General features: G+C 42.6%; 1 protein-coding gene across 1 annotated transcript; it reads right to left on the bottom strand.

Moving 5' to 3' along the window:
- Positions 1-1277: 1277 nt before the first annotated feature.
- LOC139689680 (probable G-protein coupled receptor Mth-like 1) lies at positions 1278-14304 on the bottom strand. The gene is made up of 6 exons (XM_071586870.1): positions 12871-14304; positions 9012-9632; positions 7699-7777; positions 6444-6631; positions 3451-3604; positions 1278-2354 (listed from the first exon to the last, which is right to left on the bottom strand). The coding sequence occupies exons 1-6, from the start codon at positions 13358-13360 to the stop codon at positions 1835-1837; spliced, it is 2052 nt and encodes a 683-aa protein (XP_071442971.1). The 5' UTR covers positions 13361-14304; the 3' UTR covers positions 1278-1834.
- Positions 14305-21135: the final 6831 nt, after the last annotated feature.

A 21135-nucleotide genomic window follows, 5' to 3' on the forward strand; every position in this document is an offset into this window, starting at 1 on the left:
AATTGCCTCACAAAATCAATCTGTTTCTCTTGAATCGGTCTAAACATTGCTGTGAAAATCATAGGTGCATTTACTTATGATCGGCATACAGCAAGTGTGGGCACCCTTCTGGTGCAGGGCTTTCATATCCCTAATTCCTGGTGCAGGATTTTTTGCTACCTCTATTCCAATATCTCCATGGCCTTAGCTATCTCACTCACCTACTGTCCAACATGATATCATGCACCTTTTCGATGGTTTCCAGTGTGTTTGCAGCTTTTAGCCGTCCTTCACTTGGGTCATCTTTGAGGGATTTGCAACCCCGTTTAAATACAGCTGCCCACATTTTAATGGTTGACATTGAAGGAGCGTGGTCCCTGTACACTTCTGTCAACTTGAGATGGATTTCCTTGGGGGTTAATCCATCCAAAACGAAGAATTTTATGATTGCATGAAATTCAAGTTTTTTAATGAAAAAAAATGAAAGACATCTACTGCAGCAATATGTGTAAACAAACTAGTTTACAGAACTCGTAGATACTTGTCTTAAGAAGTACACAGACAAGTGCACCCTGATAGTAATCTTAAATGTTCGCCGATTTGAACGCCATTTCTGTGTAGGGCCGAGAACCTTTCACCTTACCCTTGTACCTTGTCCATGCTTCAATCTCTCTCATGTATCCATGTAAATGTAAGGCCAGGGTTACAACACATACTTGTTTCCCACCAGGCTCCCTCCCACTTCCAATCAGCCACTCAGGTTCACCTGCATCCCCGGGATGCAATCACACCAAATGCAAATGCTCCACTTCACATGCTATTCAACTTGCTAGGGAAAACTTTCACATGTCAGAATACATGCAAAATTGTCACTTCCCTTTTACAAAATTTTTAAGTAATTTGGTGCTCCAATATTCATGTGCATTGTGTGTATTAATTATTATGTTGAAGTTGTGTGATGTAATATGACAACACTAAGCACTTTCCTGGTGAACTGTTTTGATCGGTAGTTAATCTTCATTGCACATTAAAAGTATGGTTTAATTTGTGTTTATTTTGCAAGATGTTTTTTTCTGTTTCTGGACTATATGTAAACAATTACCATAGTTTGTTATATCAGTACTTCTCATTGAGTGACATTTTTTTTTACCAAAATTAGGAATGAAATTTTATAGCTTGAGTCTGAAATGTGATGCATAGCTTTCATAAAATAATTATTATTCATCGACATGCAATACATTATCTTAAGAGTGATTTGGCATGTTTGAAAGGTATGGTAATGGAATAAAATGGCGCAATGAAAACATAATGAAATGTATTTCTGTCAAAAGCATTATTATTGTATATGAAACTTTTAAGCCTAACAAATCATGAAATCCATGATGTAGAACAGGTTAGGAACTCTTAAAACACTATGGATAAATCCTTAGTACACATTGGCCTCTCGCAATGTGACAACATGTGGACACAGCACTTATAGGAAATTAAAAAGGTCTGTATGTCACCATTGTATGAACAGTTATGCAAGCAGATCTATTTAATCTCCCCTTACCATATTGAGTGGCCCTAACAATTAAAAATTCATCTCATGAGCTGTTCTTCTAAGCTAATCAGATGAAATATTTGGAACACAAGTATTCACTTTCAGCTTCCTAAGTCAGAGCTATCCTAATGATTAATAATAGGTAAATAAATAGCTAGAAAAATACATTTGTCACAATAAAATAACTCCTTAAATCCTTCCGTGATTAGACACAAAGGAAGTCAAATGGAAATCTCTTACAAAATAGTTCTTTCTCCAAGCCCTCATGGTGAACTGGAAATTTTGTTACTTCAAAAAGAAGTGCGAAAGTCTTTAGCACAATGTCTCTTTGTCTTCAACTATTTTTTCATTGGACTTAGTGCCAGTGATGATGTTCCTTTGGTTGCCGCTTTGACTATGAGTGATGTCTCCCTCCCACGTTAAGGAGTGGGGTGGACTGCTTCCAAAAGGCCCCGCCTCGGATGTCGTCGTGGACACTGGACGACCAGATGATGTCACTCCTCCTCCCATTCCACCACGGCAGAACTGGCCGACTGCGCCACTCTCATCATAGTCGTCATCATCATCATGGGCCACTCCATTGCCCAACTCTCTCCGCCTTAGTCCACCATTGCCTCCTACCTTGCGGAAACACCACATTCGCCTCAGTGCAGCCCATACCTGAGGCTGGCACCCAACAACCACAAAGATGAACACACCTTGCAGGCCATTGATGAGATCCGTGATGTACCATGCATGTGCTGGACCACCAACTGCCCATGAGATTATGTCTGCTATCCATGTAACGCCCATAACAACCACCAACTTCAGACAAACACGACTCAGGGTTGCCCTGGAAAAGATAGCAACGCTTATGAGTTATAATAGTATTAGGTATGGGCTTATATCCTTATCAACATTATAGTAGTTAGTAATGGCAAACTTTGTAATTACTGTTAAGGTTCCTTTTAATTTAACCAAATTATCATTTTTTCCACTTGCGACCATCCAACTTAAAATCTTAACTTTGCTAAATAAAAAACATAAACTCTGTAATCAACCTGAAAATAGGTTTGTTAGGTCTTGGTTGAGTCGACCCAGTATTAAGCACGATGGCGAGTGAAATTCACACATCAGGCCCAAGGTTTCCAATAAGTTCTCGCACTTCATCAAATCAGACAGCTCAGGTGAAGTTGAGGGTGCCCGGAAATCGAACCCAGGCCTTCTGATAAGTAGTCCAAAGCTCTACCCCTGGACTACCTCATCCCCAAATTGGTTGACAAGGTATAATTATTTGACAAGCTGTATCTTATGCATTGTAAATGTAAACCAGAACTATCAAAAAGTACAAACTTCAGTAGGAATGACCTTGTGCCGCTGAAATTAAGCTTGATTTAAAAATACCGATCGTTCATAGAGAAAGGGCATCATAATTTGGAGATAGAATGAAATTGCTTAAGAATTCAAATTAGTTCTGTCTTGGGAATACATAGAAGTAAAGAATCTTTGAAAAAGTACTTGGAATATTAAAACAGAAATATGTGGCAAACAATAAACTAGAAATGACCCTTGGAGAAAGTGCTTATGACCTTCGTCTAGGTTGATGATCTTCATCTGGGCTGATGATTTCACAAAAAAGCTAGAAGGACTTAGTCTCAAAAGTATTAAAACAACTGCTTTGAATCCTGAGAATGTCCACTACTTGTCCACAGGCACTTCAACGTTGCCAAATGTCTACATTGCAGCCTTGCAAATAGTTTTTGCAGTAATATGCATGCATATTATATTTGTTCCACAAACTATTCTGAAAATGTACTTTTTTTGAGGAAATTTGCATCTAATTTCCTAGTCAAATTATACTGAAGTAGTCACTTCATTGGAAAACAACCAAAATGAGAAAATCATATAAATTTAATTGCAAGAGAACAAAATGAATCAAGCCTACTAACCTGTCGGCTCCATCTCCATGGGGACTAGATTTGGCAACCTCCCTCCGCCATAGGCCGCACGTTAACTCTCTTGCAGTGGCCAAGAAGAGCATTAAATTGACCAGTAAAAGTACTCCCACCGGTCCATAGAAGTAGGCAAATATTTCCATGTCACCTACCAGAAAAAATCAAGTACATATATAGAGTATTAGAAAAAAAAGTCAAGCCATTTGGAAAATCAGTTAATTTCATTATGTAAGAACTGTAAAATGGTTAATGCATAAAAGTCAATGTTTCAATGCAGCAAGATATGCTATTTCCATTCCATTGTTTTGAATGAAAGGTGGCCACTACTTTGGGAAAGAGTATGGAATTCCTAAAATTCTTTAAAGTATTGAGAAAATGCTCCAATTGACAATTTGGGAATAATTTATACAAAATCAAGAATGGCCTGTGAGAATGATTTTAGTTTCAATAATGATTGGAAATTCAGTGCAACAGGTATGGGATGAAAATCAATATTAATAAACCAAAGGTATGCGATTTTCTAGAAAGAAAAAGGCTAAGCTGAACATTAAAGTAAGAGGGCAAAAACTAGAGCAGGTAGAACAGTTTACGTATCTCGGTAGTGTTTTGGACCAACACGGTCAAAGTAGTAGGGACGTAAGGAGAAGAATTGCGCTAGGCAAAGAGGCTTTCACGAGGAGGAGGGAGTTGATGACAGGGACGTTGAGTAAGGATATTAAGAAAAGACTCGTGAAAACTTTGATATGGAGCGTAGCTATGTGCAGCGCGGAAACGTGGTCATTGAAGCAGGAGGATAGACGTAGATTGGAGGCTTTTGAAATGTGGGTGTGGAGAAAAATGGAGAAGGTGAAATGGACAGCAAAAGGGAAAACAAATGAGGAAGTACTTGGTATGGTGGGCGAAGAGAGGTGTTTGTTGGGAGACATCCTATGGAGGCAGGAAAAGTGGATGAAGGGGGTATTGACCGGCAGTGGGATGTTGAAGACTGTAATTGAGGGAGAATGTTAGGCAAGCGAGGAAAGGGAAGTAACAGGATAGGGATGTTGGACGGGATGAAGGGAGGAAGAAAGTACTCAGAGATGAAGAGGGACTTGATGTAGAGTGGGATTCTGGATTTTGTGTTTTGTTAGGAGTCACAATATGTTTTATTTAGTAGCTGTGTCCATCCAAAACCTACCTTAACCGGTAGATTACCTAATAATAATAATGATGTTTGTTTTTGAGGACCATCACACGTATGTGTCAGTATAAGCAAAAGCCATTACAAATATAACGTTTTTACCGAATCTTAACCATTTGACCGGTTTACCTCCTCCTTATTTCTGCAGACAGAAAATTAACTTTTTATTAACTGCCACTGAGGGATCAGCATCTAATGTCATCATTCCATCAGGGTGCCATTGGTTGTGAATCTGTATTTTCATATTGCATACCTATGAATATAAGTTAAAACTGCATGGCATATAGGTTTCATAAAAAACAAATTTACTTTCTTCTTGAGAAAAAAATAGGAAAGAAAATACTTTTGTATTCAACATAGTATTGCATGGAAAAGTAAAGTATTTCCTTTCCTACTCATGTCACTAAGCTCCATGTCATGTCAATAAGAAATCATGTTGCACCACACCACATTTCCACCGATTGACATACAAATTATGGTAACTGTTTTAGGCAGAGAGAAAATGTAGCATAAATAAGTGATGAGAAAGCGCAGATTACTCTTTTAATCAGCATTCGCAATTTATGTTGACTTCTAATCATCTATTTTAACCACAGACAATTTGGCATGTCGGAATGTTATTACTCATTTGCAATATTTTAAAAAATTTATCTATTGAAGTAAAGTATTTATTTTATTCAACACATCACTCTGACTAGATGTCTCTGCAAAATATTTGTCTATCTCACGTTGGATAGTTTGAACAGTTTTATGTAAGTATAAGTCAATATTCAAAGTGCTGACAGTACTTAAGCTTCTTCAAAGCAACACTGCATTGTACACGAGTTTTATGCAAAGTGCAACACCAAACTGATCGGAAGGCCTGCTGTAATCATTCGGTCACAGACTTTCCAGAAAGCAAATCCTTTGTTTGTAACGCAGGTTCAATGGGATAACCAGTTGATAATTTCAGACAATTTGCATATTATATAGGGAAATGGAAAAAACATGATAAATGGACTTCTACTTTTGAATGTGTTGAGAAGTACTTGTTGGGCATTGGTTTCCATTTCTTAGATTTGTCCAAACTGCCCATGGTGAAATAAAAAAGTGTGAAAATTTAAAAACTGGTGGGAAACACACGGGAATCTTTTCCATTTATCCCTCCTTCCTCCCCGGTTAAGACACTCAATGTTTCAGTCATTTATTGTGCTGCATTTGCAGATATTTATCTGATTCCCATGAGAAATGCACTGATGGAGGAGGCAAAGCAATACTATGGTGAGATATAAAGCAAGAAATATGGCAGGTTTGATTAGACTACTGGAGGCTTATTCAGGGACTCAGAACTAGGGTATTACAGCCTTAATGAATAGTTTAACAAGTTCAAAACTAGCGGAAATAGTGACACAATCACAAAACCATTAGGGATCAATAATTTAGAGCTCCTCGAGGACAAATCTTCTGGTCTCTGTATCATCTGTCCTGTAATAACAAACAACATGCAATTGGTTTTGGTAAATCGCATTGCACATGTGATAACCCAGCTATTTTTAGACTCCCTAATGCTTCCATATTATGGACTATAGCTCTTGAGTAACCATACATTCATGACTACCAACTTTGCTGGTCCCTTCCCCATTTCTTCGGTGTAAGGGTATACATAATGCTTACAGCCCTTGAAGAGAGTTTGAGTTAATATAGGGAAATGTGGTACTGTTCTAAACATCACGAATATGTCATGTGTGATTCCATGTTTGATTAAGTATCTATTGAGTTCTGATTTACATCAACTGATGTTGTAACCATATCTGTTGGAACTGCTCACCGTAAAACCAGCAGCGTCGCTCCCCAAATCGCGGTCTCAATGGTCCGTCAGAATTATCTCCTGCAGCTGCCAAATCCAATGTCAATCCTATTCCTGAAATCAGCAAAGGTGCACCCCAGGCATATAGAGAGTAACCGCGAAACCTACAGAGTTCTTGTCCTTTGTCTAGACTAGCTGGGCGTAGATCCCTGTTGAATTAAATGGTATATTATTATTATTTGCAATAATTGTTAATTTTACGGATGCTCTCATTTATGGTGAAACTATTTTCCGGCTGATTTCAGGGAACTAGACTCCTTTGCAGTAGTTTTTTGCAATGCATACTTAAACGCAACTGCAGATTTTCAGACATTTTATGGAGAAATGATACTTATTAGGTATGAAAATGATGGATTTGAAAGAAAGGTAACATTAATTAATAATCAATGGTTGCCTAATGGAGTGATACAGCCTAGAGGATGTAGGGAGTAGTGTACACTGAACCAGAAGGAATGATAGGAAAATAATTTCAAGTCAGAGCTGAGGAGAAAAATATTCCTCTAAATGCCCCGGGAGAAATGAAAATTAACAGACAAATTTTTAAAAGCTGCACCAAAATGGTGCCGTAACCACTCTTCATTTTACACTCACCTAATATAACTCCTTTTTTAATTTACTAAGTAATTAACTGAGAATAATAACCAAGAAAGTAAGCACCCAACATTATTCAGCAAAAATATATTCCAGAAAAATGTTTATTGACCACATAATTATATTGTTGGGTGTTACACCACAGGGTTATGTCCCATACCTGGGATGCCTCCCCTCCCACCCTATCTCTCAAAAATGGAGTATCTGCAGCTGTTGTTCAATGGGTGGAGTATTTGGCAATGGAAGGGGAATTCCAGGTTCTAATCTGAAGTTAAAACGGGAGGCCTCGGGACACTACCTGGTAAATGATTTTCTTGCTGAGAACTTTCTAAGAAACCTGCTTGCAGCTAATAACATAATACACATATTCAAAGAAACTGCACGGGATGCTGCAGCGGTAACTTTTCATGGAGTCATGTGCTAATGCACATTACAATGCAATAATTTCAAAGTGTAAAAATCATTTTCCTTGACCGGGATGAATTGGTCAGCTCCAGCTGGTTCACACTGTCACTAAGGTGCCAAAAGGCAAAATATACTCTCGCCTATTTAACCAAACTTGGGGTGAGAAGCAGTTTCGTTAATAATATTTTAAAAAAGCCTAAAATAAAACCTAAAAACTTACCTAAATGTCCACCAAATGTTGAAGCACATGGTGTTCAACCAAAAGAAAGCAGCAAGGAAGAAGTAATGCATGAATACCCCTACAAAAAAAAGGAAAATGAAATTATTATGCAGTCATATGATAAAGAACAAAAATTTTAAAAATTTTCGAGTATATCAAGGATCAATATTTGTCTCAATGCTTTTTCGATAATGATGGACAACCTCCTTTCTTTTCCTCCTTGAACAAAATTGTTTTTTGCTGATGGCATTGCTTTTATAGTCACCAAAGGGGAACTGTGGGAGAATAGAGGTAGTTTCATCATAAATGGGTTGGACCCTTGGAATACTCTTAAACAAATGAAATAATTGTGCGACATTTCAGTTGGCACCTCAGTAAAGTATGCACAGTTTAAAGCTACTAGGTTCTCACAAATCCTCTACCTTTAATAATCTTTACTGGGTTCTCACAAGTCCTCTACAGTTAATTACACACACATTATTGATCTAGTAACGAGAGATATATTTTTGGATGGTAGAGCTATCTCAGGACATTATACAAAAGATGATATAAAACATGCTTTTCAGTTTTATTCCTGATTGTGTACCTTCAAACAAGCGAATGGCCTCCGAGGGATCTGTGAGCCTCTGAAGTAAGAAATACTAATACTATATTCATTCAGTGGTAATGGCAGAATATGGAATAGTTTCTTTAGCTCAATCCTATTTTAATGACTATTTTAAACATGAAAGATATTCTTCAAGAGATGTCTTCTGCATGACAGACACTTCTCTACAGCAGAATGAACTACTCAACTCTAGTGCTATAGTATTCAGCTATCAATGGTAGGGCTTGGCTTCAGTATTTCTTTGTGACAACTCTGGTCTCCATCAGTTTCGCCCAAATGCAATGATTTTCATGAGTACCTGATCTTCCTAGAAAACCACACTATGGGCAAAAGAGTGAAAGGAACCTTATTTATTCACTGTCTACCAGGGACTTTTACAGCAATGCAGGACCTAGCACGAGATGAGCTCTACCATCGCCCATCTAACTAATCTTCAGGTCAACTACTGCATGCAATGGACCAGAGGGGAGGGCATCAAAGTACTGATTGAAAAAGTCACAGATTCAAATCTAACGGTGTTTTTTCTGTTCACACGCAGCTCATATCCAATCATTTTCTGACACCTTAACTTTATGAGGAACACCACAGAACGCTTCTCTAAATCTGAACGTGTGAACAAATACTGCAGGGCTTATGGCGTAGGACATACTCTCTACCGCCAAAGCCGTCTGCTGGGAGAATGCGAGCGGAGGTGCGGCGGACTCACCTAGAGCTACGCAAGGGCCGGGCTTGACCGAGGATCCGGCGATCTGCGTGGTGGCCAGGAGGACGTATCCGACGAGCAGGCTGGCCACGTGCCCCGTCTGGCACCTCCAGTGGAGAGCGTGGTGCGCCTTGGGCAGCAGGCACCCGGCGGCCAGCGTGGCGGCCAGGAAGATGGCGGAGAGGATGAGGGCGATGGGGTAGAGCGTGTAGCGCAGGTCGAAGTGGTCCAGGCGCTCTACTTCGGGAGGGGCCGCCGAGGGGATGGCCCGGGAGCAGGCAAAGATCCTCGGGGCGGGCGGGGCGCCCTCGACCGCCCCCGCCGCACCGCCCACGATCCTCTCCACGCAGAACTCCCCCGCCGGGATGACCGCCGTCGCCGTCTTGAGGGAACCGTCCTCCGCGGACACCTTGAACTCTTCCTCGGCCTCTTGCATGAGGACGTAGCCCTCGTTCCCGGGACAGCTGGGGAAGCCGGCGAGGGTCCTGAGGGGCGCGGGGGCGGACCAGGCCCCCGTCCGGGAGGAGGCCACTACGCAGGCCCCTGAGGTCTCGTTGAAGGCCGCTCCGTCGCCGCAGCACTTCCTCACAACAGCCGTCGACGACGCGGACGCTGGGGGCGTGCCTGGAAAGAACGGTCAACGGAAACGGTTGTCACCCCTTTACATTCCAGTGAATAAACACTATCGTATAGCAACAAGATGAAATATAAGTTTCGGCGTCAATTAGCTGTGAGAACTTAGTTTAGATATTAGCTTCCTCCGTAATGAAATACCAACGGTCCACCTGTCTACTCCCTATCCCTAGTTTTCAAGTAATATAACTTAAACCAATTGCATTTTAATGGGTTGAAATCCTCGATCTTCTTTAACTTTCCTAAGGCCTAGACAGGGCATCACGGTACTCAAAGTAATGTACATATATTCTAACATCGGTTTGTAATTACTCACAAACCATATCTATTGCCACATTTGTGGAAAGGAATGGCATTAACCACCTTCTAATCGCGAGTTTCTGTTGCTGATTGAAAGAATCGTCTTTCTCAGTAAGGGGCGATTTCTTCTGCAAGCTTAATATTCTAGCGGGTGTTTCTCCGGTCCGGAGACTTGTTTTGACTTTACGTCGCTGTTTTGAAATACCTCTCCACAACGGTATGGCCACTCGCAGGCTCACCAGGTGCTCGAGGGCTCTCGTAGATGGAGGCGTTTCTGTGTAGCGATTTTTCCATTTCCTCCCTCCCAAGAGTAAGTTGGTCAATTCCCAGCGATAAGAGTTGCCTTTACTCGCATTTCGGTATTGTCGGCTACGAGAAGTCTTTTAACCGAACTAAACTAAATACTCATGCAAATAAAACTATGTAACAATTTCCTCAGAACTAGATTTGATGACATAGATACTCCAAAATGACGATTTAGTAAACTGAGCAAGTCAGTGTTACTTCAGAGCTGCTCTTTACTGTAATTCGATGGCTGTTGACCTAATATATCTTCCCACACGCCCTCGTGGTGGCTTGCAAGGCAAGATACATATTGTTCAAGGGATCATCAGTATGACTGTTTTAGTAGATATTTGTTGACATGGTGAAAGTTACACTCGCTTTTGTCTTAAATAAAAATATAACGTGCCCTTTTCAACCAGCAGATATTGATAAATTAAAAAAAAAAGCGTAAATATTTTAAGATTTTTCACGTTAATTGGTGTATAAACGCCATTTAATACATTGTCACGAGATACTGTTAAATTTGAATACTTTTTAGCAGGCATCATGGTTATCTGGTCACTGATATCAATTCTGCTGGGCCATTAGTTACATTAGGAGGCTAATAATGATAAACACGTAACAAATTGCTATCATATCGTTCACGATTGTGAGAAACTACATATTCTTTTTCAGGCAGATGATTTGATCTTACGCGACATATTTTCCAGATGTCAGATTGCACACCTCTCATGCCGCCCCCTTTCGGCATAGGCTGTCAAAAAAGCCTGATTTTAGGTTTTTTTCAGGGACGAAACCCCTTTAACTATTTTCCCTCAAGTGACACAGAACTCGATGATTTCTTCCACCTCAGTCACTTCCAACATTCCTCGAATTCGACCCCGTTCACCCATGATGCTCACAGTGCAACCCTTCCTCCCAAACCAGACGTGACTGCCTACTCGTACGTACAACTGGGCCAAAGAGCTGAGAATAAAGCATCGTTTCGTTGAGACATCTCCTGTGGTAACGACGGCGTGGACCACGGGGGGATCAGTGAAATCTGAAACCATTCACTCTCCTCATCTAATGTTGGGTGATTCGAATAATCAACATATACGTAGTACCCCCCCGTCGCAAAGGCGTGTGGCAGGGTTGTTAAAGCACCAGCCTTTTATATGTAAATATGAAACTATGCTATGATTTACGTATTTAAAATACACATGCACTATACAAATACACGCCTCTCTATATCATGCAGTTGCGCCCGAGTGTGTCTTTAAAAATATATATTAAATAAGCAGGGAGTTGTTGCGCTTGATTTTTGTTATGATTATGTTCTGTGCATTGGAATATCAAATATATGAGTGTCTTTGCGTGTGCTCATCTCTTCTGCTGTACCCTGGTGGTCTAATCTACCAATACAACGTGGGGCCATGATAATTCACCCGGTGCCACAAATTAATTTGGGTAATCTGTGCCTCTAAAAGTCTGGCATCCCTGCTATCTTCGAGTGACTAGAGACTCCCATCTTATTCCCTCGACATACCGTCACCTTTTCTCGAAGCAATATTGCAAATCAGAGGGATATTCGCTTGAAATGTTTCCAAAATCTTTGAATAACACTTTCTCACATTGATCCAATACCAAATGGGTCATGCCCCCTACCGAAATACCTGCCATGATATTTCTTCTATTCGGCCACATAAAACACATTGCAAATTAACAAGCATTACCATTTGGGATTAATTTGATTTTAGCGAAACGCTACATCTCAATTTGTGTTGACATAAGTTTTCCCCCTCCCACCGAAATCCCTCCGGTAGAAAATAACATTATTCAGAACGATATTATTCATCAATTACGAGTTCTGAAACATAAGTCTCAAGTCCAGAAAAAATCCGCACGATACGTGAAATATTGTTACGATAAGAAGACCAGTGTGACAGGCCTTTTAGGGAAATTAGGTTGGGAGCCGCTTGAGATGCGAAGAAAACAATCGAGACATGACTTTTGAAAAGGTTTACAACAAACAAGTTTAACAGTGACGCTAAAGGAATTATTATGGCCCCACCCAATTTAGGTGGATCAGACCACAAAGATAAAATAAGGGAGATATATTACAGTACAGATATATACAAATACTCGTTCTTTCCTCGGACAACCAGGAATCATCATAGTAAGAAACCAAAGTCACCGTAGAAATATTAGAAACATTCAATTAACAAGTCCGGACAAGATTTAAACGTTGCGTAGACATAAGATATATTTGTAGGTGCATGTGTATGATAGTTGATCGTATATTTATTTGCATGCGTGTAAGTTATAACGGTGTTCGCATGAATATACATATACGCCTTTGTAGGCGTAGATTGGCATGTATTTGTTGGTTTTGCATGCGGTTTTATTCTCTTTTGCGAGTTAAAACCTAACTTCCCCGCCAACTGCCCTTGCGGTGGCTTGCGGGGCACTACGTATGTAGTTGTAATTTTGCACGCTCTTCGAAAACAAATACGATGGAACTTCGAAGAGTATTGTATTTGGAACTGAAAACATATGTGCCAATGAAAACGTTCCCGATATCTGTTTCATTGGGATTCGTACGGTTTGGGATAACCCAATGAACCTTCGGTTCCGGCCTGTCTGGCAACGAGCACGTACTCACCTAGCTCCTCTTCCTGGTCGTCCCCCTCGCCCCTCGCGGGACCCTCCTCGGCGGCGCCGGTGCACACGAGCGCCGCCAGTTCCATCTCCGCGGACGGCGACGCCTCTCTTGCCGCGTCCAGGCAGTAGTCATCGGGGTGCAGGAGCTCCGAGGTGGCCACTGGGCCGAGGGAACCGTTGGTGAAGAGGACGAAGGAGGGCGCGGAGGGGTCGGCGCGGTGCAAGGAGGGCCAGCGGCAGGAGGAGGGCCTCTTGGGGGCCGCGATCAGCCACTCGGCCGGCACCGACACGAGGAAGTTGCCCTTGGCCGGCGAGAACACCACGGGCGTCCACGAAGCCTCCTTCTCCTTGACGCCGGTCGCCGGTCTGCACGCCAGGGTGGAGGGGTCCAGGATCTCACCCTCCGCGCAACACTTGTTCACCGTCGTGGCGGTCGTCGCGACGCCCAGCAGCAGCGTCGCCAGGAGGAGGGGGAGGGTGCGGGGGGCCATGGTACCACCAAGATGCGGCGCTCGGAGGGTCGCGATCTGTTGCTCTCCGGGCGTGAGGGGAGACGCATAACGCGGGGGTCGACCGAGGCGGCGGCCGCGAGGTAAATCACGCCCGGCGGACACACTTGGCCCGCCGCGTCACGACGGGAAGAGACTCCGCTCCTTTTCACCGCGCACTCGGGAACACGGCACCGAGCATCACTCACTGAACCCCGGAACTCTCTCTCATTCACCACCTTGAAGATCGCTGTGTAATCCCTTCCTCTCCTTTGGAAAGCACGTTTTAAATAAACGTCTTCTTCCCTTCCCCAGGCAACCGACACGACCTGGGGGAAGGGGAGGGGGGGGGGAGCTTGCAGAACAACAGCGGAGACGAAGAGGAATTGATGAAAGAGGCGAGTGCACCTCTCGCACTCCCCTCGGCAGCCGCCGTTCTCCACTCGCTCGGCAAGACGCACAGCTGCCCTCCTTGCAAGGTTGCCAGATTAATACGCTCTGCTATTCAACCCCGAAAAATATCTCAAAACTCGCACACAAACACGAACACGAGGACACCCCTCTCCGGCTTTCTTCCATAGTGTTTGCAGGGCGGCATCCCCCCCTGATCGCCCCACCCCGCCCCCCCTCTTTTCTCGAGGGATTGAAGCCTCCGTGCGGGCGGAGGAAAGGGGGGGGGACAAGAATCTTGAATTCACGAGGGCGCACGGCGTAAATTGATGGGGGGTGGGAACTAACGATCTTAAAAAAAAACTCACTTAAGCCCCCTTTCCGGGGACCTCTCTCGCGGTCCCTCGCACGCCGATTCGAGTATGTCAAAGAGGGTCGGTGGGGGGGCGCCTGGATGAGGTCCGTGGCGCCGATGAGACTGGTACTAGTCGCTCTCGGAAGGACATGGGCCTTACGCCTTCGCGGTCGCACGTCTTGCCAGTCGCCCGGACCGGCACAATCTGCCGACGGGAGCAAGAGTGGTCGCCGTCGGGGGAGGAGTCGGGAGGGGCGGAGGGGAGAGGGCAGGGCGTTCTCGCCCAGTCACTCCGTCCACCACGCCGCCTAGCAGAACCTTCGGCATTCCTCCGAGTGCCTCTCACCCCACACACGCGCGCGCGCCCTCCCTCCCTGCCCACAACTCTCTCTCCCCTTTTCCCTCCTGCTCTCTCTCTCTCTCTCACCTACACTCCCCTTTCAGAAACGCCATCCGAGTTGTTCCTCGCGTTCTTTTCTTCCTCGATGGGGCGCATTGGAGGGTGAGTAGCTGGAGGGGGTTTTGCGAGGAGGTAGGGAACACGGTGGCGAGGAAAGATTTGAAGCGACGGCAACGTATGTTAAGCAGCGGCAAGCACTCCGTTCTGTATGCGTACGCAAGGATTAAGGTACACACACAAGGGGACGGATATATTGTTAACCTTCACATCTACATCTGCGCGATACCCAGCAAGGACGTGTGGCAGGGGATGGTAGGCCACCGGACTTTCTACATGCGTTCCCGCTATTTCCTCATGCACATGTCACCCCGCGATCCCCCCGAAAAACCTCCTGGAAAGGGGGCGACCGAACACCAATCATCATGCAACATGGCCACACATATTACGAGTATTACACGGTTAGCGGCAGACCTCTGTGTCTACGCAAAGAGGACAAGATAAAACATGAAAAGAGTTCTTGTGCCAACCTTGTGTGTACATACATTTATTTTCCTGCGTGCTATCGCGTCAGTACGAGAATCTTTTTGCAAGTCACGACCCGAAGTCACACGGCGCACCAAAAACCTTAGATCAAACCTTTACTGTCTCCTCGCTAGCCCTGCGTAAATTTAAAAAAAAGCAACTGAAATGCCTGCAAACGTTCCCACTTCCCAAAGACCCACGCAAAGTTAATCACGGGAAACTTGACGTATGCAGTCATTGACTGGAAGCAGTGACTCGTTCGAGTTCAAACGGTCCGAGATATTCACTCTTCCTCGAGCACAGGTGTATAGAATATGACATGCAGGGGTGAACACGCCGTTTCAAAGGTGGAGACTTCAACTCGCACGGGAGACATCGTCGTTGGGTAGTCTATCGTCGGCAGGAGTGGTCGGGTTGAAAATCCATCGCCCACGACCGAGTTCGAGATTTAGAAATCGTGATGCTAAACGCGCGAGGGCATTTTGAATGTAAACGTATTAAAATGTGAAGAAAGTAATAAGAAACCAAAGTCACTATAAATTGAGTAGTTTCAGGCGTGATGTGGTGGAATTCGAACATAATAAAGAAAAGATGTTCCATTATATAAGTTTAACAGTACGACCGGGTTTCTATGTATTACATGATCTTCAGGTAGCAAAATGAATTCAAGTAAAAACACTAGGCATAAGGTATATCCGTAGGTGCATACAGGTATGTCCGATACACGCCCCTGCGGAGGCTTGTGAAGTATCATGTAGACGTAGATTACTCAATGACTAATCTACAGGTAATCAAAATTCACAATTTATTTATCGCATCGTATCACGCAAGGAGAGTAGTAAATAAATTGTGAATTGTGATTACCCCGTAGATTAGTCATTGAGTAATCACAAATTATTTATCCCATCGTATCACACACGGAGAGTGACAAATAAATTGTGAATTCTAGAATTACAGAGTTCTTTCAACCATTCCTTAGAATATGGAGAAATTCCACTCAGTTAAACCTGAGACAATATCTTACGTATAAGAGCGTAAATGTATGAGCTGTATTTGGATTACCCAGTCAGTGTAAGGGCCTCCTGTATGTGGATCGTGAGACGAGTGTTGGAGAGACAAAAGTAACCTCGAGTAAAAGATCTTTATGAGGTGATCTTAAGAGTTGAGTAAATTGAGTAAGAAAAAGGTACTTCACGATAATATTTTCACAGTTGGAATGTCAGTGATTGGTCAGGCCACTTGCTTTGCTTGTAATTATCGAACTTTTCCTTTATACGTATCCATAGATTTCTTTCAAATGTCGCTACGAGAAAAGATTGTGCGGGACGGGTGCGCTGGAGGAGTTGGGATTTGAAGTCTCTTGTGCCACGATGAAAGGAGGAAGGATGAAGACTTGAAGAAAGCTTAATGACAACTTAACTTACCTGTAACACCCCCATACGTATATAATGTGGGGGTCCGAAGATTCCATCGAGGCCATGTCTAACTCGGATGATTTCCATCTTTATAAAGGTCTTGCCAGATCTCTTGGTGGCTCTTGAATTTTGCAACGTAATAAGCGAGTCATTAATATCATCGGCATTGAACTGAACTTCCTGGATTTTCTCGGCGAGTGCCGTAAATCGACGCTTTGGGCTGGAGAAGTGGATAGTGTGGGGGAAGGATTTCATCTACATATACACAATGCAATGGACAGAGAAGAAAACAAATGAGGAAGTACTTGGTATGGTGGGCGAAGAGAGGGGTATGTTGGGAGAAATCCTATGGAGGCAGGAAAAGTGGATGAAGGGGATGTTGACCGGCAGTGGGATGTTGAAGACTGTGATAGAGGGTAGAATGTTGGGCAAAAGAGGAAAGGGAAGGAACAGGATAGGGATGTTGGACGGGATGAAGGGAGGAAGAAAGTACTCAGAGATGAAGAGGGACCTGATATAGAGTAGGATGATTGATTTTGTGTTTTGTTAGGAGTAATAAAATATTTGTTTGGTAGTTGTGTCCATCCAAAAACCTACCTTAACCGGTAGATTACCTAAAAAAAAATACACAATGCCCCGCAAGGGCGTGTAGCCGGGGTTGTTAGGTCAACACTCGTAAAGAGAGCAAAACCACACGAAAAACCAACTTATGTTACCTCTACACAAATATCAGTTTGCTCATGCACTCGAAAAACAATAATCACGCGGAAGAAAGTACTTTCATGCAATAATATTTGAAAACAGGATACGTACATTCAAATCATGCTGTAGAACTGTTAAAAAGATGGATCTACGAAATAAAAAGAATAACATGCAGGAAGAAACAAGCAAGATATCGACAAATGTATTCGCTACCAATTCTAATTATCTCATACGCGATTTCTATCCTATCTAATTAGATCTATGATGGTTTGCGGAAAAAAGGACATTTTAAATCTATCCGTTCGGCTACTCCCTGATTTTACTTTAGTGATCTGATCTAGTAAGTCGGGACCTGTAATATGTCCTTAATATCCTCAGATGCCCACACCTGCCTCAGATGACCTGCCTCAAATGTTCGCAGTAAATATAACCTGTATTTAAGCCTACGGTCAACTGGTGGCTACCATCCTAATTCTTCCAATAGCGTTGTGACACTGCTACCTTTTACATAACAACTTTTCACAAATCTACGTTGCACTTGATCTAGTCCCAAAATTAAGCCTACTTCATGAGGATCCCATACACTTGCAGCATACTCAAGGTGGGGTCTAACTAATGTGAAATAACAAAGTTCCTTGACCCTTTCGTTACAATTCTCAAGTATTATTTTTGTGAATCCTAACTTTTTATTAGCTATTCCGCAAATTTTACAAATGTGTTTTCCCCAGGACATAATTGTATTTCGATGGTTTTCAGGTCGAGCAAATTGTCTTTGGGCGCATGTCCGTCACCCTGATTTCCTGCAGGCTACTGCGGCACCCAAACGACGTCCACGGCATATCATTAAATAAATCAAGTACCGTCTGCCTTTCGCCTAAACTTTAATTATATTTCAACGGCCTGAGGAATATTATTTCTCAGGCAAACAGCTATTTCTAGATCCTCGGAAAACGTTTACCGTGCATTCTTTTCAGTACTTATTTCGGCAATTTTAATTTTCATAAGTATTTTTACATATAAATATTAAAACAAAAATAAGATTTCTTTAATTCAATTCCTGGTGAAAAGTATTGGAATGTAATAATTTTAAAAGTTTTAGACCTTACATTGATTTACTTTGAATGCCTTCAGAGAGGTAAGTTAATCAACTAAATCAGGGGAGGTTATACTTCATACTTTAGTATCGTTAATTAGAGTACCTCTGGTCACTGTGAATTTTCGGTTGATAGCAATTCACGCTTATTTGTCGACGATGCAATGGTTTACAGAGATATCCGTAGCCCTTGGATTATTGTAGTAACTAGATAGGGAATCATTGACGGAGCCAGGGTCAAATCACTAATTAAATCTCTAGCGTTAATTAGAAAGATGTCCCTTTAGGGATGATGCTAAAAATGTATCATTAAAATCATCGTACTATGGTAGTAGAGATCATCAAATAAAATTGGAGAGCTTAAGTGCATTGAGATGCCATTTTTCAAACGAACGATAAGGGACCAGAATAACGTTGTCCGTCCGAGCTAGGGGGTGGGGAAATATTTTACTTTTTTCATTCAAAGAAGCCCAGAAAGTTGACATCAACTCATCTAACCTTAGTTATTTTCCTTCTTCTTACTAAAAGTCCTTAGATACCATAGTGCCTGAAGTTCCTCTTGGTCTATATCAATTGAATTTTACATGCATGGCTTGTTAAATGACAAGGTTTCCGGCATAACATGATGGAAATTCTTCCTGATGAAAGTAGACACTCGGTTTTTTCACGCAATATTTTTTTATTACAACCTATGTTTCGTCACAGGGCACCATCTTTATATTGACCTGAAGCCTTCAGGCTGAAAACCTGAAGATGTTATGCCGTAACGAAACCTAGGTTGTAATAAAAAAAATTCTACGTGGAAAAGCCAAGTGTCTTCTTTCATCATGCTTGGTTTGTATAAAAAGCATCGGAAGAAGTCTCGGAAAAATAGATTTATTTCAGATATTGCTCGTACCATACCTCAAAATTCTTCAAAATACATCCCTTGAGCGTCGGCACACTTTTGCCAGCGGCTTTGCCACGACTCAAAGGCTCCCTGGTAGGCGGATTCTGAAAGGTCCTTCAGGGTACTCCTGCAAGCTTCTTTGACCGTCCTTAGGTTCCCATGGTGGTGTCCTTTGAGGGAGGGAGGATTTCAATTTTGAGAATTGGAAATATACTGATGGTGCCAAGACGGGACTGTAAGAGGTTCGGGAAATCGTCGCGATGCTGTTTTTCAACAGGTACTCGGTTACCCTGGAACCTCAAGCGCTCAAGATCTTTGGGACAAGTTTAGCGCAGATCTGTCGCATTACTTCATTTTCAGTGATATAATGGTGTACACTGTCATCTTATCAATGCCAACATACGATCTGCGACCATGCGCACTCTTAACCGAGGGTTTGAATTCAGCACTTATGGCACACGTCAGGAAAAAAAATGTTGCCGATACTTTTTAAACAAACCTTGTATATATTGTAACTAAAAATGAAGAAAATCCTAATCTTTCATGTTGAACGACTGGTACTAAATCACCCCCTAACACACCCTAGCGTTGGCTTGCAGGGTACCATTCGTGTAGAATTGTTTCATCAGATGTTTAGTGGCGATCACGGATAATTTTCACTCTCCACGAGTGCTCTAGGCGTAGAAGGAATCGACAGTCCCGCTGGGCTCTGCCGACCCAGTTTAGGCCTCAGTTCTTTATAAACTTTAGTCTACGGAGAAAGTGTTTGCATTGAAAAGTCGTTTGAAAGCTCGCAGTTAAAAATAATTCTCTCCTTAATTACTTTAGCCCGGGGTAACCCCCCCCCCCCGTCACCTCCGTGGCCCCTGATAGCCTCCGTTGGGAAGTTCGTTGAGCCGTCCACGATTGAGGGAGGCCTGGACAGAGACGATTGTCATCGTTCAGCAAATCTCATAAACGTGCGTCGGCGCCCCTCCCCTTCGTTCTCCTATCTGCTGACCACTTCGCTTTCTCCTCCTCTTCCCTCCGCGCCTCCTAGTCTCGGCCCATGCATGCGCCGTGGTATCTGTCTTCTCTTACTTACCACGTGCTCTTTCTTCTCTACGTTTCACTGCTTCGTTTAGTGTCCACTGTTCCGTTTTCCTCCCGATATTCTCCCGCGTCGGGAAACTTGCTCCGACCCGAAATACGTACACTTCTTCGGCATTTTTCATCACATTGACCATTGGATTTGAATAGAATTACTGAAAGAAAAAACTTAGTATTTTTAACACAAAAAAGACTCTATTATACTACAAACGGCTTCGAAAAATAAAAAGTTTATTTTATCAGTGATCATGAATTTTCACCAAGTTAAGCCTCAAACTATCTAATTCTTGAATAGAATGTTTTGGTATGACAATACTAGATCTTATCGTACCACCAATGCCTCTGTCATACACATACATACATAGTACCCCGCAAGCCGCCGTAAGGGTGTGTGGCGTGAATGTTAGGTCACCAGTTAAAGGGAATAAAACCACATGCAAAACCAACAAATTCATGCAAATGTACGCCTACAAATGCCTATATATTCATGCGGCCACTTGTATAACTTGCGTGCATACAAATAAATATATGATCAACTAACATACACATGCACCCACAAATATACCTGATATCCTTGCAATTTTAAATTTAGTTCCGACTTGTAAATTAAATGTGTTTAATATTTCTTAAGTGACTTCTGTTTCTTACTGTTATGATTCCTGATTGTCTGAGGAAAGAATGAGTACTTGAATCGATCTGTACTAGAATCTTTCTCCCTTTGTGGTCTGATCTACCTAATTAGATTGGGGCCATAGTAATTCCTTTAGCGGCATTGTCGAATTCGTTTGTTCTGAACCGCTCTATAAGTCTGTCTCGCTTTTTCTCTTCGCATCTCGAGCGGCTCCCAGCCCAATTCCCCTAAAAAGCCTGTCACGCTTGTCTTCTTGTTGTAACGATTGTTCACGAAGCCATTTAATGGACAC

Source organism: Hetaerina americana, unplaced genomic scaffold (genome assembly GCF_022747635.1).
Source record: "Hetaerina americana unplaced genomic scaffold, ioHetAmer1.1.p SCAF_27, whole genome shotgun sequence".
Classification (NCBI taxonomy): domain Eukaryota; kingdom Metazoa; phylum Arthropoda; class Insecta; order Odonata; family Calopterygidae; genus Hetaerina; species Hetaerina americana.

Coding starts and splice junctions, on each gene's coding strand:
- LOC139689680 (XM_071586870.1), bottom strand. CDS start 13,360: ATGGCCCCCCGCACCCTCCCCCTCCTCCTGGCGACGCTGCTGCTGGGC. Junction 9,633..12,870: donor CGACCAGGAAGAGGAGCTAG/GTGAGTACGTGC, acceptor CGTTCTTTCCAG/GCACGCCCCCAGCGTCCGCG. Junction 2,355..3,450: donor CATGGAGATGGAGCCGACAG/GTTAGTAGGCTT, acceptor TATCTTTTCCAG/GGCAACCCTGAGTCGTGTTT.